Source organism: Quercus suber, unplaced genomic scaffold, assembly GCF_002906115.3.
Source record: "Quercus suber isolate HL8 unplaced genomic scaffold, Cork oak 2.0 scaffold_27, whole genome shotgun sequence".
NCBI lineage: Eukaryota > Viridiplantae > Streptophyta > Magnoliopsida > Fagales > Fagaceae > Quercus > Quercus suber.
Genome location: NW_027069492.1, coordinates 231976 through 248691, shown reverse-complemented (window position 1 = coordinate 248691; position 16716 = coordinate 231976). Strand labels below are relative to the sequence as shown.

At 32.3% G+C, this 16716-nt stretch overlaps 2 protein-coding genes across 2 annotated transcripts; one reads left to right on the top strand and one right to left on the bottom strand.

Annotated features, from left to right (window-relative positions):
• The first annotated feature begins 581 nt into the window (after nt 1-581).
• On the top strand, nt 582-3822 carry LOC112008782 (uncharacterized). Its single transcript, XM_024041116.2, has 2 exons — nt 582-2564; nt 3611-3822. The coding sequence occupies exons 1-2, from the start codon at nt 699-701 to the stop codon at nt 3707-3709; spliced, it is 1965 nt and encodes a 654-aa protein (XP_023896884.1). The 5' UTR covers nt 582-698; the 3' UTR covers nt 3710-3822.
• Nucleotides 3823-4321: 499 nt separating this feature from the next.
• LOC112008783 (uncharacterized) lies at nt 4322-8058 on the bottom strand. The gene is made up of 8 exons (XM_024041117.2): nt 7945-8058; nt 7047-7204; nt 6103-6209; nt 5899-5940; nt 5675-5762; nt 5178-5271; nt 4729-4835; nt 4322-4601 (listed from the first exon to the last, which is right to left on the bottom strand). The coding sequence occupies exons 2-8, from the start codon at nt 7175-7177 to the stop codon at nt 4478-4480; spliced, it is 693 nt and encodes a 230-aa protein (XP_023896885.1). The 5' UTR covers nt 7178-7204; nt 7945-8058; the 3' UTR covers nt 4322-4477.
• Between the last annotated feature and the right edge of the window lie 8658 nt (nt 8059-16716).

Here is a 16716-nt window from a genome sequence, read left to right as displayed (position 1 = left end):
TTAGGTACAATACTTTAGGTTTCACATTTTAAAATAATTTTTTTATATATATAAACATGCAGATGGAGAAAATTAGGAGCAAATGACATACTGACATCACTTTAGAAAATTAGAAAACTTAATGTATTTGCATTTGTACAGCACCTAAGTGTATGTATTACTATATTCATATATTATTGAATTCAAGTATAATATTTTAGGTACAATACATTAGGTTTCACATTTTAAAATAATTTTTTTATATATAAATATGCAGATGGAGAAAATTAGGAGCAAATGACATACCGACATCACTTTAGAAAATTAGAAAACTTAATGTATTTGCATTTGTACAGCACCTAAGTGTATGTATTACTATATTCATAATCCAGACTTTTGAGGTCCCCCATCGAGGAAGGCGGGGCACAAACCCGTAGGTCCAAAGATGACAAAGACAAAGCCCACCATTTCATCATCCTTCTTCCGCATATTTCCAAAACAAAGTCTTTTTTTCTCACTCCCACACATACGCCCGCTTGGAATTAGAATTAGAATTACCACTCCAAAATGAGCAAAATCTATTCCCTTTCTCTCTCTGACAACTTCTCTGTCAGTGAGTCCAACATTAGAGGAACCCTTCTCTAGTCCCCCGCAACATCACGGACTCAAACAACAACATAAAACACAACTATCTCTCGCATCAAAATAAACTGAAACAAATGGAGTTAGTTCCATACACAAACCCAGACTCCAAAAACTCAAATTCATCGTCATCATCACCAACCCTAGCGTGGCAAGACATGTTCCGATCCGCCTCAAACCTCAAACATTCTCCAACACCACCACCACCACCGCCACCACCAACTCAGGCGCCACCACCAAAACCAAACCCAGAGCAAAATTCTCTCTCAGGCGACCCACAAGTCCGTCTTGCCCTCTACATCGCTATGGCTCACGCAGGCCTCGCTTTCACCATTTTCATCCTCTACTTCGTCGCAAAACTCCTCGACGTGTATCTTCGCCCCATCCAGTGGGCAATTCTCTGTTCTATCCCTCTCAGAGGCATTCAACAAACACTTGTTTCGTTTTGGTCTGAGCCTCTTCAACTTGGCCTCACAGAGACTTTTCTCGCCGTCCCAGTTGCGGTTTTCAAAGTTTTCGTTCATACCCTGATCGAAATTCGCCAACTTTGCTCCAGGGTCGTTCTCAGAAAGCCAAAATCAGAGCCCCCAAGACGGTTCCGAAGTGGGTTTTCAAAGCTTTTGCGATGGCTATTGTCGTTTGGTATGTTTGTTATAGCTTATGAGAAGTTTGGGGCAATTGGGTCTCTGTGTTTGATCGGATTAGGCCTTGTTTTTAGCTCCAAAAGTGTTGATTCGACAATGTCGGCTGTGTCGTCTTTTCGGAGTAATAGCTTTAGACGTACTGCTATTAGTGCTTTCTTCACTCGTGGGATTTTGAAGAGGTTGAAAACCATTGTGGCAATTGGTCTAATTGTTGGTATGATTGTGGGGTTTTTAACTGGGGTCATTTTTTTCTCTTATAAGATTGGTGTAGAAGGCAAAGATGCTGTGATTTCTTTGAAATCACATGTGGAGGAGAGCAATTATGCTGAGAGGTTAGGTATGAAAAAGTGGATGGATGAGAATGATGTGGCTGGAATGGTGGATAAGTACACTACTCAGTGTTATGAGACTGTGTTGGATCAGGTTGATAGTTTGGCAATGCAGTATAATATGACTGAGCTTGTCACTGGGATTAAGCATTTTGTGATACAGAAACCGGGTAATGATTCAGGGAATTCAAACTCGACGGCTTTAGTTAAGCCTTCGCCTTATACAGAGAGATTTATGAGCTTGAGGAATCGGATTAGTAATAGGGAGTGGGGGATGATATATACAGAGTTGGATGATATGTTTAGGGAATTGATAATTACTCGGGAGGACTTGGTTGAGAAGGCTAAAGGGTTTGCTGTTAAAGGAATGGATGTGTCACAACGTGTGTTTGCTAGTAGTAGAACTGTTTTAGGGAGTGGTGCAAGGTTTGTGTTTTCCATTGGGAATTCTATTGTGTCTGGAGCAGCAGAGGTCTTCAATTTTGTGTCTCAGTCAATGGTGTTCTTTTGGGTGTTGTATTATCTGATCACTTCGGAGTCTGGTGGGGTGACTGCACAAGTAATGTGTATGCTTCCAATGCCAAATTCAGCAAGAGTTAGATGTGTTGAGGTTCTTGATAAGGCAATTTCAGGTGTGCTTTTGGCTACAGCTGAGATTGTATTTTTTCAGGGATGTCTCACTTGGCTTTTGTTTAGACTGTGCAAGATACATTTCCTGTACATGTCAACTGTGCTTGCATTACTCAGCCCTCTATTTCCTATCTTTCCATATTGGTTGGCCACAATTCCAGCAGCTGTGCAACTGTTACTGGAAGGAAGATACATATTAGCGGCTACCTTGTCAATTATTCATCTTCTGCTTATGGATTATGGTGCTTCAGAAATTCAAGAGGACATACCTGGTCATAGTGCCTATCTTACAGGGCTTAGCATCATTGGTGGAATGACATTGTTCCCTTCTGCACTTGAGGTAATTATCAATCTTTTGTTCCTTCTTATAGTATTGTCATGTTTTATCCTCTGGTTTGTCCTTCAGATATTCTCAATGCTCTCTTATTCAGTCAGTCTGGAGAGTCAGCATCTTATGAAATCTAAAAAGTATATACGGATGCTTCTTATTGCAATTGACACGCATCATCCATAGGACATAATTGAAGCTTTAGCAGTATGCTGATTATAGATTTCTGTATGGAAGATTAGCTAGTTTAGAGATCGAAAGAGTTTCAACTTACATATTTTGATTGGAAAGTAATTTTCTTTGCAATGAACTTGAGAGTTTTGTTCCGATATTGGGAAGCTGCAGGCTGCAGCAGCATTTCCCAAATGAGTCTTGACAGTGTCTTGTTAATAGAGTATGATGACCTTGGTTACTTGAGTCCCATTAACATAAACCTGAAGCTCTACTATCCTTCTTCATAGGTGTAGTCTTCTGCCAAATTTGTTAATTTTTCTAATGAAATTGATGATGTTTACTTCAGTCTATAGTGGATGGTTGTTCAATAGTTCGGACTGTTATTTGTTCTAAAAGAATTGAATTGAGTTATCAGCCAACTGTTTGGTTGATTGTTGTTCTTATTTATTTAATTTTTAAAAATAAACTAAACTTAACATTTCCAGAAAATTTCTCCTTGAATGAATGTGGGTGTTAGGTAACCTCTAGTGGTCAGGTCAGTGAAAAAAACCATGACTCAAATCTCTTTATGAGGAAATTTATTTAGTGCTTTGTTACTAAAGAATTATAGTCTTGAAATGTTGCCCACTTGAAAAAAAAAAACCTGCCAGTTTTCTACTCAGAATTTTCACCTATCCTATCCCCTTGGTATACTGTACTTCTGTTGTTTCTGCCAATATTGATTTTGGAACGAAACACTCATGATACTTCAACTTAAATTTGATGGTGTTTGGTTTAGTTTGTTGTAGAAAGGTTTTTATTTTGTACTAGCTTTCTGCACAACTTGTAATGTTGTACTAATGATGTCTGCTGCGTTGTTTGGACTTGTATCCATTGGTCTACAGGGAGCAATTATGGGCCCTCTGATAACTACAGTTGTCATCGCTCTTAAAGATTTGTATGCAGAATTTGTTCTAGAAGAACCTAAGAAGAAGCAAGAATAGAATGCATAATTAAGCCTCTGCCAACTTATCAAAAAAGAAAAGCCTCTGCCAGTGCCTCTATGCTTGCAGTAATGGGAGCCATTGGAACACACTACACAGCCTGTGCAAGCGCATGATTCTTTGTCACTCTCTTCAGTGGTCATTCAATTTTAACAGTAATTATTCAAAGATTGGCTATGAGGATGATGTTAGTCCCCCACCCCCATCAATCCTTCTTCTCATTTCAGTTTCTGTAACAATAGTTTATCATGTATTCTTCTTCCATTTTTTAGTAGCACGTAAACAAGAGTTGTAAATTATTCATCCATGTAAGCATTTGGAAGTACCGTTCAGTTTGGAACTTATAGGGATTTTGAGTGTGTTGATTTGGTTGTTAGCTTAGCACAGTGAGAGGCTATACAACATTATTGGAGACCAAGATGTGATTCAATGAACATGTGATGAGGACAAGAAAAGTAGTTGTTGCCACTACTGGATTTTCACTTTTTTTTTTTATGTTTTTGTTGTCTAAAGAACTAGCTGTTACGATTCCACACTTTCAAAAGATTAAATAAACAACTCTTGCCAACATATACAGTCATTCAGTATTCAACATTCAGATCCAACAAAATATTAAATGCCAAATTTTGAAGTCTCATTATGCAACGGAGCCAAATATATCCAGCAGAGCAATTTGCTACATTTTGATACATACAATCATTGTATAAGTACAGATTTCTTTTGACTCCAATATCACTGAGGCTTCTATCTAAATATCTGAACAATAAGCTACTTCATGTATTTTTGAAGGAACTTCCTGTGGAAGTCATTCCTGATGGTGTCATTAATGAAGCGCTTGGGAGTCTTGGTTTCACCACGGGCCTGGTTCTTAAACACCACATCATCATCCCACCTAAGCCAATAAATGCATAAAAAGCAATGCATTAGGACAGGACAAACATAAAAATTAAAAATCATTGAAGAAGTTCCTTTATTTGATTAAAAAAACTTGTTTAAGGTTGGATCTTCCAGCAACTGACCTTCGTTTCACATTAAAAGATGTTGATGTTGTACCATTCAGTAGTGGGTTTCCTCGAAGAAGCTCTGCTTCTTTGGCTTTAAGCTCTTCTTCCCGCTCTAGTCGTTCCTACAAATGAACAATGCATATTTGTTACAACTACTGTAACCAAAAAACACTGATAGTGATACATAAAGGTAACAAGTTAGCAAAATTTGGAAGAAATCCATTTCAGGGTGTACCCATCACTTTTCAAACAAAAGAATTCCCATATTCTTAGTGATGCATTAATAGGAGTTTGAAAGAATGGCACCAAGAAACAGCACATACATCCCCTTACTGTTTTGGCTGGCCAACATATAATATCCTTACAAACATATTATAAATAGCTGGTTCATTTGCTCCAGTAAGCAGTGCCAAATTGGGATATCAATTAAGAGTAGAGTAATCCCTGGATAAAGTAACACTCACCTTCCGTAGCTTCTCCTCTGCTCTTTCTTTCCTTATTTGTTCAAGCTCAAGTATAAGAGCTGCTTCATCATCCTCATCATCCTCATCATCATCACTAACACAACATACAAAAAGTATTAACAAATAGTGATTAATCCAGAGGACACATCATTCTGGATGCAAAGACATAAATGGGCAATGGAGTCAAATAGGCAAAAGAATCAGAAAATTGCTCTTCGAGTAAGACATATGAACACAATTTTAAAAGAACATTCCAAAAGCACTTTTATAAACTACACATAAGACATATGAATACAATTTTTAAAGAGCATTCCAAAAACACTCTTATGAATTATACACAGGACATATGAACAAAATTTTGGACGAACACTCCAAATGCACTCTTATGAAACACACACATGATTATTGATTCAAAGAAAACTGAACCTAGAATTTGCATGAGTCAAGTATATTGGCAGATAAAAAAAAAACTCTGCCAAGGGTAACAAATTAAAAACCTCTCATCATCACTTTTTACTTCTACATCAGAGTCATCAGCATCTACACTACGTGGAACAATACGATCTTCAGCTTCACCCCTTGTCCCTGCAAAATTTAATGATTTATGTAGTTAATAGACTGTATAAGTATACCTAGGGAGTACTTATCGGGAAAACCAAAAAAAAGGTACATATAGGAGTCATTAAATTGATATACACATCAGGTGAGCTGGTAGATTTACCTTCCAATAGGAGATGGCTTTCCTTCCTGCGACCTCTTTCATCTGCAATAGCATACAAGTCAACTAAATAAACAGCAAAATGCTAAAAAAGTACACTGTGGAAACAATATATGAATGCAGTAAATTCAACAAATCAACAATAAGAAGTTGCAAGCCAACAAACTTTGGTAATATATATATATATATATATATTCCTTTTCTTACCATTATAGGACTTATCCTTTGACGAGAAATGCCTCCGCTCGCGCTCTTCAAGCTCTTCACGGAGATTCCTCTTCTGCAATTCATCTTGGGTGTCCTGCCCGTCCTTTCTGGAGGTGCAGACAACAATCAGAAAAGGGTTTCTCATATTGGCATGAAAAGGAAACACTTGCACAAAAAGACTACATTGGATTGGACCAAGACCATAATATAGAATAGAATACTGGAATCTCACTTCATATGCACTAAATATACACAAATATGGACGTTTGAGATGCAGCTGGCTGATCACATATATATCAATTTATCTACAACTCTCAATTACAAAATCTTGAACCATTCCCCATTCATAACAAAGAGTCAGAGACACAGAGAGAGAGAGAGAGAGAGAGAGAGAGAGAGAGAGAGAGAGTAAAAAATATCTAGAAAAACTCCTGTCTCTTTCCCACTTTTTACGCAATAATAGCTCCCTAATTTCCTAAGCTAATAACGTATTCCCCATTGAGATCTTCTTACAACTAATAATGCCTTAAGCAACAACGTTTTTTATTGGCAAGTAACGCACACACCAGCGCCATTTGAGCTATAGCTCATTGACAGAAATAATTAAAATCTCTATTAGGAGTTTAGACGAACTCTCCACCTATTGTTGCCACTCACTCTTAAAGGAGGCTGATTTCCTAGTTATGAAGCCTAGTCCTAGTTCCAAGTGGGGGGGGGGGGGGGGGGAAAAAAAAAAACCCCTCCATCCCCCAAAAATCAAAAGCCACCAACAACAAATAAATAAATAAATTCAGAGAAACATTATAAATAAGATCCACACCTAAACAATCATTTCTTCAAGTTCTATTCAAGTTTAGAAAATGCTAAACCCTCAAGATAGTCATCCATCCAACACAAAAGCATACAATTAGAAATAAAGAGACAAGAAGATGACAGAACTCTACCTGGGCTTCAAAGTTGTATGAGCAGCAAGGTCCCTTGACGAGTACTTTTGTGAAGGACCAAAAATTCGAGTACCACCTTGCTCGTTACCACCTTTTGCTGGTGCCCATGTGGGACGAGCTGCAGTCGTCATCTCCTCACAATATTCTCAAACAATAACCTATCCACCACAACAAGATACTTCAAAATGCATAATCACACAACCCATTTTGAAAATTTGCACAGCTAATGCATTGAAGGCCATATACATAAGAATACCAAACTGTAGACCACCCAGAAAACAAAGATAATAAGCTCAAAACCCGAAAATTTATTTTTAAAAATGGCAAGTTTAGAAGCAACATAAATTATAACCACATAGTTATTCCAAAGTTTACAAGAACAAATTCATTTAAGCCATATAAAGAGGCGAGGTTGGACCACACTTGTGGGAGTTGGGCATGGGCCTAAAGTTTTTAGCCAGAAATATAAACTAAATGAGAAATCTTATACAAAATGTAAAACTAAAATCAGTGAAATTCCCAATTTTGTTTTGCAAGAATCTTTCATTTTATAAAGATTAGATCAGAAAACAAATGAGAATAACACTAATAAATGAGAACAAAACTACAATACTTTCCAACAATTGCATTCATCACAATGGAGTGTAAACATAAAAAAATTGGTGCAAAACAATCAAAACCCTAAACTTCAAGTTCGTGATTCCTATCTTTTCCTACGGTTTTCTCAGCAACCAAACATATCATATATCACACGAATTTTCTCTACTTCTACAACCAAACTCAGATTTTTCAGAGAATCAAAAACCCAAATAAAAAAATCGAATTTTACACACGATTAATCGCTACAACTCAAATTCAACAATATAAATCTAAAAAAAAATTAAAAATTTTCAATTACCGGTTTGAAATTGGACTGGTTGAAACGAAGAACCGCAATCTGAATCACTGCGAAGAGAGAGCTAAGGCTTCGAAGCTATACGATTTGGTGAAGAAAGCTCAAGAAAGATTGAATTGTTAGGGTTTTCTATGTTTTTATATGAGAGCCTAAAACTGTGTCGTTTTGGTTTACAAAAGCTAATTAAAAAAAGCAAGCTCAGAGAGAGAGGGAGAGAGAGATTGGGTTTGTGAGAATAAAAAGATGAATGGGGACTATGGGCTGGGTTGAGAAGTCAAGCCCAGAAAGATGACCAAAGAGGCTCTGTGGTCACTCTTGAGAGGCCCATGGTTTTTCAATGTTTATCAGTAATTTTTTGGGCTTGACAAAGTTTTGGGCCAGCCTCAGGTTTTGAGTTAATCTAGGTCTGGCCTGCTTAGGTGTACGTGAAAATCGACCTGACTGATTTAATTTATCGGGATCGATAGAAAAGAGTGACATTAGGGATACCTAAAAAGCACTTAAACGGATACAGGCATGTGTACGATACGACAACACGGCATTTTTTTTGAAAAAAATAAGACATTAATACATCGGGATATGTTTATTACTTTATTTAATATACTAGCATTATACCCATGCGATGCACGACTAAATCAAAAGTTATATGTAAATAATTTTTTTATTAATTTACTTAAAATAAATAATAAAAATAAATGAATATTTTACTTTTAAGTTACATAATGAATGCATGTTGTGTGAGACTAATGGCTTGTTTGGAAGTTTAGAGAGGGAGGAGAGTAGAGGGGAGTAGAGGGAAGGGGAGTAGTGGGGAGGAGAGTAGAGGAGAATGATTCACCTCCATCTTATTTGGATGTTTTTAAAATTAGTAAGGGGGAAGGGAGTAATTAGCCCTTCCCCTTGTGTAATTTTGTTAATATAATAAGGGTAAATTAAGTAATTTACTTGGTCAATAGTTTATGTACTCTACTCCCCCTCCAAATCTCTCCAATTTGGGGGAATTAAAATTGGGGGGCTAGAGGGAGTCCAAACCTCTCCAAACTCCTCCAAACCATCTTTAAAAAACTTCTAAATAAGGTAATTGCATTACTCTCCCTCCCTCTACTCTACTCCCCCTCCTTTTTTAAACATCCAAACATGCCATAAGGTACTATAAAATGCATATATATATATATATATAATTATAATAAAATGGAAGATAGTAGAGGTACCTAAATATATATATATATATATATAATATAAATGATTTTCAATAATACATTGAACTTTGAGACTCAATTAATCATAAATATTTAAATGGAAAACCATTGAATTATTTAATAGTTAAAAACTATCCAAAACAATAACTGAAATCATGTTTAAGTGAAATCTCAATTTAATAATTAAGAACAATCTAAATTATTAAACATTTAAAAATTTGAAGTAGAGAGAGAGAGAGACTCACATGAGAATTTAATTTTTTTCCTTGAAAGCATGGAAGAAGGCACTAAAACTTGAGTGAGTTTCACCCTACCAAGTTTAAGTTTAAACTTAAAGTTTAAACCCTATGCGTTGCACGCTATATGAGTGTGTATTTGCATGAAAAATTATATGAATTTAACATTTATTGTAGAAAAGAGGTGGTGTAGTCTTACCCTTGTCTAGCTAATTCTTGTTATAACCCCTTTGTGTAGTGTGTGTATACACATGAAAAATTATCTGAATTTAACATTTATTGTAGAAAATAGGTGGTGTAATCTTACCCTCGTCTACCTAATTCTTATTATAATCCCTTTGTTTTGTAGGGAGAGAGAGAAACGGTTCTTTTGGAAAAAAAGAAAAAGAAAAAAGTCAGTGTATATAATAGCTAAGATATTAATCTTGGAAAGTGGTATCTCATACGAATTAGTATTTCAATTGTTGGTTTTGGTAGTTAGAAGTTAGCGCATAGCAATTAATAATTAGAAAATTACTTTGAAATTTTTTTAAACCAATCCCTTAAAAAATTTAGTAAAGTTTAAATCACATTAATAAATTCTCCCCATTCTTAATAAAAAGTTACTAATAAAAATATTATTAATAAACATTTCTTAGGTTTATCTATTTAGCTTTGTTGCCAAATTTATATAAACTCTTTAATTTAATTTTATTTCTTTTTTCGAAGAATATAACACAATCAAAAACCTATAAACAACAATTTACATTCAATATAAAGAATATAATCAAACTTATTCATAATTTAAAATTAAGAAATTAACACAAATTATAAATTAAGATATAAATTTAGAAAAAGAACAAAGAATAAACCTATTTGTTTTCTCTATCACTTTGAGAGATGAAAGTGTGAGTATGTAACTAAAACTTGAATCAATTATTGTAGAAGAGAATAAATGAGTATGAAAGTTTAATATTATGAATTAGGTTAAAACGTATGTGAGAAGTTTTTATTAATTTTTTTGAAGTTAAAGAAAAATAGCTTAAACAAAATGAGAAAATAATAAAGAAGAAAGAATGCATATCTGTTATGGGATTTAGACATTCACATATTGGAATAAACTTCACTTCAAAAAGGATATATATAGATATATATATATATATATATATATATAGAGGTAGAGTTTCATTTGATATAGAATTTAAATCCTATTGAAATTAAGATTTCTAATCAATTTGTTTGTTGCTATCTCATAAATCCCATAAAAAGTGGAATAAAAAAAAAGGTCATATGAATATAAAGAAAAAAGAAAACATTTTATTTTTATGGAAAAATGGAAACTTTTCTTTAATAACCCAAAAAAAAAAAATAAATGTTTTTTTAGAAGAACAAACATTTATTATATATAGATAATTTTTTTTTTTGGAGAAGAAAGAAAAAGTGTTTACTTTAAACTCGAATACTTATTATCTTATTTATAATTTTTTTTTAACTTTATCCAAAAACATTTTTGGTAAATTGGTATGAACAATAATTATCTTTAAAAAAATACGTGTGAAGATGAAAATTTTGTTGTTGAATACGTAGCTTTTTTTTTTTTTTAATTATGCTTTTTTACACGAAATAATATAATTTAAATTAAAAAAAAAAGGAATAGATGAAGATTGTTGTTGTTTTTGTTTTTTAAATAAAAAAAGGATTAGATGAGGAGTTTGAATTTTAATCAAATTAAGATTTTTATTAATTTAAAAATTATAGGAGAAGAAGATAAGTACAAAAAAATTTTCAAAAAATTTATGCAATTTAGTACAATCACTTGGCACAACCACTAAATTTTTGCAATTTAGTGTAGCCATTTGCCACAACCACAATGTCTAAACCATACTTTTATTACATAGTATATGATTTTTATTTATATTTTCTATATATTGCTAAGCATTTATTTTTCATATAATGTTAAAAATATATCATTTTAAGAGTAACGCTCTATTTGTTTTAATGGAAAATCTTACACAATGATAATTTTCTTCATTTTCTTGTGTTTGTAAGTAAAAACAAAAAACAAAACAAAAAAAAAAAAAAAAAAAAAAAAAAAAAAAAAAAAACATAGAGGATAAAAAAATTTATCTCTTAATTTCTCATATTTTACTTATCAGTAGATAAAGTTAGAATCCACTAAAATTTTATAGAGAACAACTCTATCTCAAGCAAAACTAAATAAGGAAAATAATTTTATCTTACACAAAGTTAAATAAGGGAAATTAACAAATAATTTCTAACTCATTTTAAGGTCATAAGCAAACATAGGAAAATAAAATTGTTTTTGTGGGATAAAGGCCCAAATTCACATATTGGGCCTTGGGCCCTATATGAGGATGGGGTCCGTCTGAGAAGGAGTAAATAATTGGAAAATACCCTAAAGTGGAACATCACGTAAGGAAATGATAAAGAAATATCGTCCGAGGAGATTATCCTTCTCGAATATGAAGAATACTGTCAAGCAAATACCTGGGAGGCTTGGGTAATCTTCCAGGAAGTTCCAACGATAAGGATGAACGTCATGCACGTATAAAGATGATAAGAACATAGAAATATCTAAGAGAAAAGCTGCAACCACCGCATTAAATGTATTGCAGCAACCTTTTTGACCGTATTTATGTGGAGAAGACCCTGAACAGTGTAACCTCAACTACCACCACTCACGAAGAACTAAAGAAGATACCTGATGGGATAGATACTCAAATGAATGGTTAGATGAAGAACAAGTGGACGATGAAGATAGACAAAAAGAAAACTATATGTAAAGGACCTCTCATAAAGGGGGGATGGGAAAAAAGATATAGAAAAGGGGAAGGAAGGTTTACTGTAACTGTAAGAACTATATAAACGAAAGTTTGTTTCCTCGAACAACAATTCATTGAAGTTTTAAGTTTGTTCTTGCAATTATTTACCAGTTGAACCTTTGTTAGATGTTGTTTAGTTCACTATCAGCCCAACTCTTTCACCCACTCTCTATAAATTCATTGTATTGGGCTTGTTGGGCTCATATTCCATATCTCTAGGTTTTGTGCCACAAATATAGACCCTACAGTTTTCTATAAAATATTTTTTGGAAAATGATTCATTTTCAAGAAAATATTAATGTTAAAACAAATAGAGCGTAATAATGGATAATAAAGTGAACTTATGACTATTAAATGATGTTTAGAAATTATAATGCAAACCAATAATAAGAATATTTATTAATTTCAGATACACTATTAGCATGAATGCTCTCTTTGTTTTGTGAAAGGGTATTTTATTCCTCTTGTTCCCATGTTCTAGCCATGTACTATAATTTTAATTATTTATTTTTGAAAAAGGACCAAGTTAGGACACATATGTAGAAGTGTTCCAGGCATGTTTCAAACATGACATGGGTTGGACACCTCAAATAAAATATTTGTGCTTCATAGAGAGACACTATATATCTCACATTGGCCTTACAAATTGATATTTCAACTTCTAATCACATGAAAAAAAAACAAAAAATTTATTATGATATTGTTAATGTGACATCAATTAGAATTATTGTCACTACAATTTGTAAATATTTTATAATAAAAATTAGTTACTTCAGCTTTATCTCCAATATAATTTGAAGGAGTTTGAGTTTGTCCATACAAGCACGTAAACCTTTTTTTTTTTTTTTTGCTGAACTTGTTGGTGTCTACGGCTAAACAACGTGCCACATCCACAAAACAAATCTGAGCTTGCCGACATTAAATCTCAATTTGATTCCTTGACTTGAGTTTTGATAGAATCCAATGCGGTTAGTATACACCCGATAGGTTCGATAAACTTGTGCTTTAAAATTACTAAGTACAAGAATTTTCCCTCAAATCATTTTGAAAGGAAACTTCCTTCAATCCACTGCTTTATAATTAATTGAAATGACTTATGTGATCAAGAGTTTATTTAGTTATTTCGTTATACTTTGACCTAAAAAAAAAAAATTTAAGCCTTTACGTATACAACATTTTCACAATAGATAATATGTGATAAATTGTTATTTGTTTTAATTTGAACTCACAACTTAGTGTGTGTTTGGCATAGATTATTTTTGTTAATTTATTTTACTATTCATCTTATTTTTGCTATTATTCATGAGTCTCACTGTATTTTTTTGTATTATTTATGAGTCTCATTGTACTATTTCAAACTTCAGCTAACTTTTACCTTTATCTACAGTACTTTCAATAAAAAGTTTTCAGTTTCAGTAAAATAAGCAGATCACAAACGGATCCTTAAATGACTTTTTTTTTTTCCACCAATAACGATCAGTAACCGCTTACCATTTAAAATTTGTTATAAAAATATTATAGACGTAACATTTCTCTGTATTTAAAGATTGAAATATATATATATATATATATATTTCATCTTAATTTAAACCCATAACCAAAAGCTTGTTTGACCACTAAGCAAACTCTCTCCTTGCACAGGATAACTTGTAAATATTAGAAAATTTGAAGATTGAATAAATATATTGATGGTAAGAGGGAGAGAGATATACCACCAAACTCCTACTTCTTATAGTTTGAATCCTAAACTTTTCCTCTTAAGAAAAGACGTACCGTTTTTGTCACAAAGATAAACGTGGAGGAACTTTGATATTCTATTATAAAATGAAAACTAAAGACTAACTAAAAAAAAATTAAGCTTTCTTATAAGTTTCTAAGAGAAAGTTTTCTTTCAAAGCAAAGCATAAAAAAAAGGAGGAGAAAATTAAACTTTGATCTTCAAGCTAGTGTGCTATGGATTTATTCAATTGTGGTGGTACTAGTAAACACTTCTGCATGGTTATTAGCTGCATGGAAATCTATAGTAAACAATACCATTTTGGTTTCAGACTTCAAATCATTCAAATTAATTAATCTACTACTTTCATAAAATAAAAAAAAATAATCAATCTAGTACTTTATTTTCATCTCCGAAAAAAACCATTGTCATCTTAGTATCTCACCCACCACCCATGAAACATGGTATAGGCATATAGCTCTATAGGCATTAGGGATTAGGCACCCCAACAAGGCGTTGATCCTTCAAGATTTGAATGCGTGTGAATGATGTTTGAGTGTACCCGAAGATGGAGCTTCCCCTTCTTATGCCTAACAAAAAGATTGAGCAAAATCTAGTTACAGTTTATTGACGTCTTAAAATATTGATATGGATGAGTAGCTAAAAAAAATATTGATATGGATGCACTTCAAAGTCCATGTATTCGGACTTAAAAGTAATACTAGCAACACAACATTTTTTTACAATTACTTAATTGACCTATTATAATTGGAGTAATATTATTTTTATCTGAATTCACCAATAATATAATTTTTATAATGCATCAATTACCAAAAAAAAACTATGTTAATGATTATAAAAATAAAAGTCATGAAATATGTTGTATCCCGTAGATTTTATTTAAAAATCTAAGGCGTAACATATTGACTTTTAAATATCTAAGTTTTATAAAGTAAAAAGTAAAAAGAAAAAAGAAAAGTGAGGTTATCAAACCCACATCACGTCAACTTTAGCCTAGAGGAGATTATGCCAAAGTTGCCTTTGTTTCTATACATATATATCATATCCATTTCTGAAAAAAAGACTACTTTTCCCTATCAATTAATGCTCGCATCTTAGCATCAACACGTTGCCATGAGTTACCGACTTAAAAAGATGGTCAAACTTTCAGTCAACTACGAAATATATAAGCTTAAATTACATTAAATTAAATTATTTTATTTACTAAACCTTCATTTTCTGTGATCTTATCATAGTCTATTTCTCCAACACGTTGCCAATTCACAATATCACGGCCTAAATTAATGGAATATGATTTATGTAAGAAACCTACGTTTTATAAATTGATTGGATGCAGATTTTTTTTTTTTAATATTTAATTTTTTGTTGCTATCAATTATAATAAATACATGAATTAATGTTGCTAAAAAAACCTTATTTTTCAGAATTTAATGTGTTAATAATGACCTAAATAAATTGAGTTTTTGTTTCAAAAAAAAAAAAAATAAATTGAGTTTCTAAATCTCCAATTATGTTGGTGAGAGAACACATGTTGATATGGTTTTTAAAAAATCACTGTCTTGGCACCATCCATATAGCAATAGCACACTTGGTGGGACAAACACCTTTCAATTTTGGGGGCTCACACGTGAGAATCACCTCTGAAATTTTAGCTTCAAAATTAATGTGATTTGATGGAAAAAAATTCAAGCTCAAAATTCATTTGTATTTTTTCTCACTTCTAAACAATTTTGCATAAAATAATATAAATGAAAAGTTTTATTTATTTTTCCTTTCTTGCCCTTTTCAGACAAGAATCAAGATAGGATTGAATTCATAGTTATCCAATCTTTTTTCTTTTTTATTTAGGATAAGTAGTTATCCAATCTAAATACTGATTTGAATACCCAAAAGTTATTATATGAATTAAGGAAATGCTATCTATAAAAAAAGAATTAAGGAAATGCTGACATAGTATTAACTTATTAGAAGATTCAAGAAAGGACAAAATTTAGAGGACAAAATCTAGACGGTTGTATATATATTTTTTTAAATGATAAAATTTAATTATAAAATTGATTGTAGACTAAGACTACAATCTTAATAAAATAAATTACTACATATTTTATAAATCTAACCGTTGAATTATATGTTTTTTACACTCTTAATATACATGTCAAATTTTGTAGATCAATCGGATATTATTTACTATATGATTTATAAGCTTATCTTTTATGCATAATTTTAAGTCATAAAAACTTGCAATTTAAACAATTTATTAATGACATAGCTATTGATTTATAATTTCCTAGAAATTTTGCAAATATAGATTATATAAGAAGAACATGTAACCCAATGGTAAATTTGTCAAAATTCATCTCCAATAAAAAGATATTGAGTAAGGTTATAATCTTAGATTACAACCGATTTTGTAACGAAATTTTGTCGTATTTTAAAAAACACCACCAACAACAAGAAGAAGCCCATTGAAGGATAGTGACTATAGTAATTCATGCTTCTAAAAGTTTAGCTTAGCTTATTTGGTTAGGTAAGATTTAATACAACTTTCACTTCTTCTTTTTTTCCTTTTTTTTTAAAGGTATAGTAGTATTTTTAGTTTTTTACTCAACTTAATTTTTTAAAAAAGAAAAAAAGAAAAAGAAAAAAAGAAGCTAATATAAACGTACATCTTGAACGGCCATCTTGCAAGTCCTTCAACAACAAAAGGCTTAATTTGTTGAGCTAATTAAAACCTATTCTTATGAGTCAATTTGAAAGACAATAAAAATAATTCTCCTGGG

What these genes read in the sequence shown, in the direction of transcription:
- LOC112008783 (XM_024041117.2), bottom strand. Translation starts at nt 7,177, where the DNA reads ATGACGACTGCAGCTCGTCCCACATGGGCACCAGCAAAAGGTGGTAAC. An exon ending in CATACAACTTTGAAGCCCAG is followed by an intron (nt 6,210 to 7,046) that starts GTAGAGTTCTGT and finishes CTGCACCTCCAG; the next exon opens with AAAGGACGGGCAGGACACCC. An exon ending in AAAGGATAAGTCCTATAATG is followed by an intron (nt 5,941 to 6,102) that starts GTAAGAAAAGGA and finishes ATGCTATTGCAG; the next exon opens with ATGAAAGAGGTCGCAGGAAG.
- LOC112008782 (XM_024041116.2), top strand. Translation starts at nt 699, where the DNA reads ATGGAGTTAGTTCCATACACAAACCCAGACTCCAAAAACTCAAATTCA. An exon ending in TGTTCCCTTCTGCACTTGAG is followed by an intron (nt 2,565 to 3,610) that starts GTAATTATCAAT and finishes ATTGGTCTACAG; the next exon opens with GGAGCAATTATGGGCCCTCT.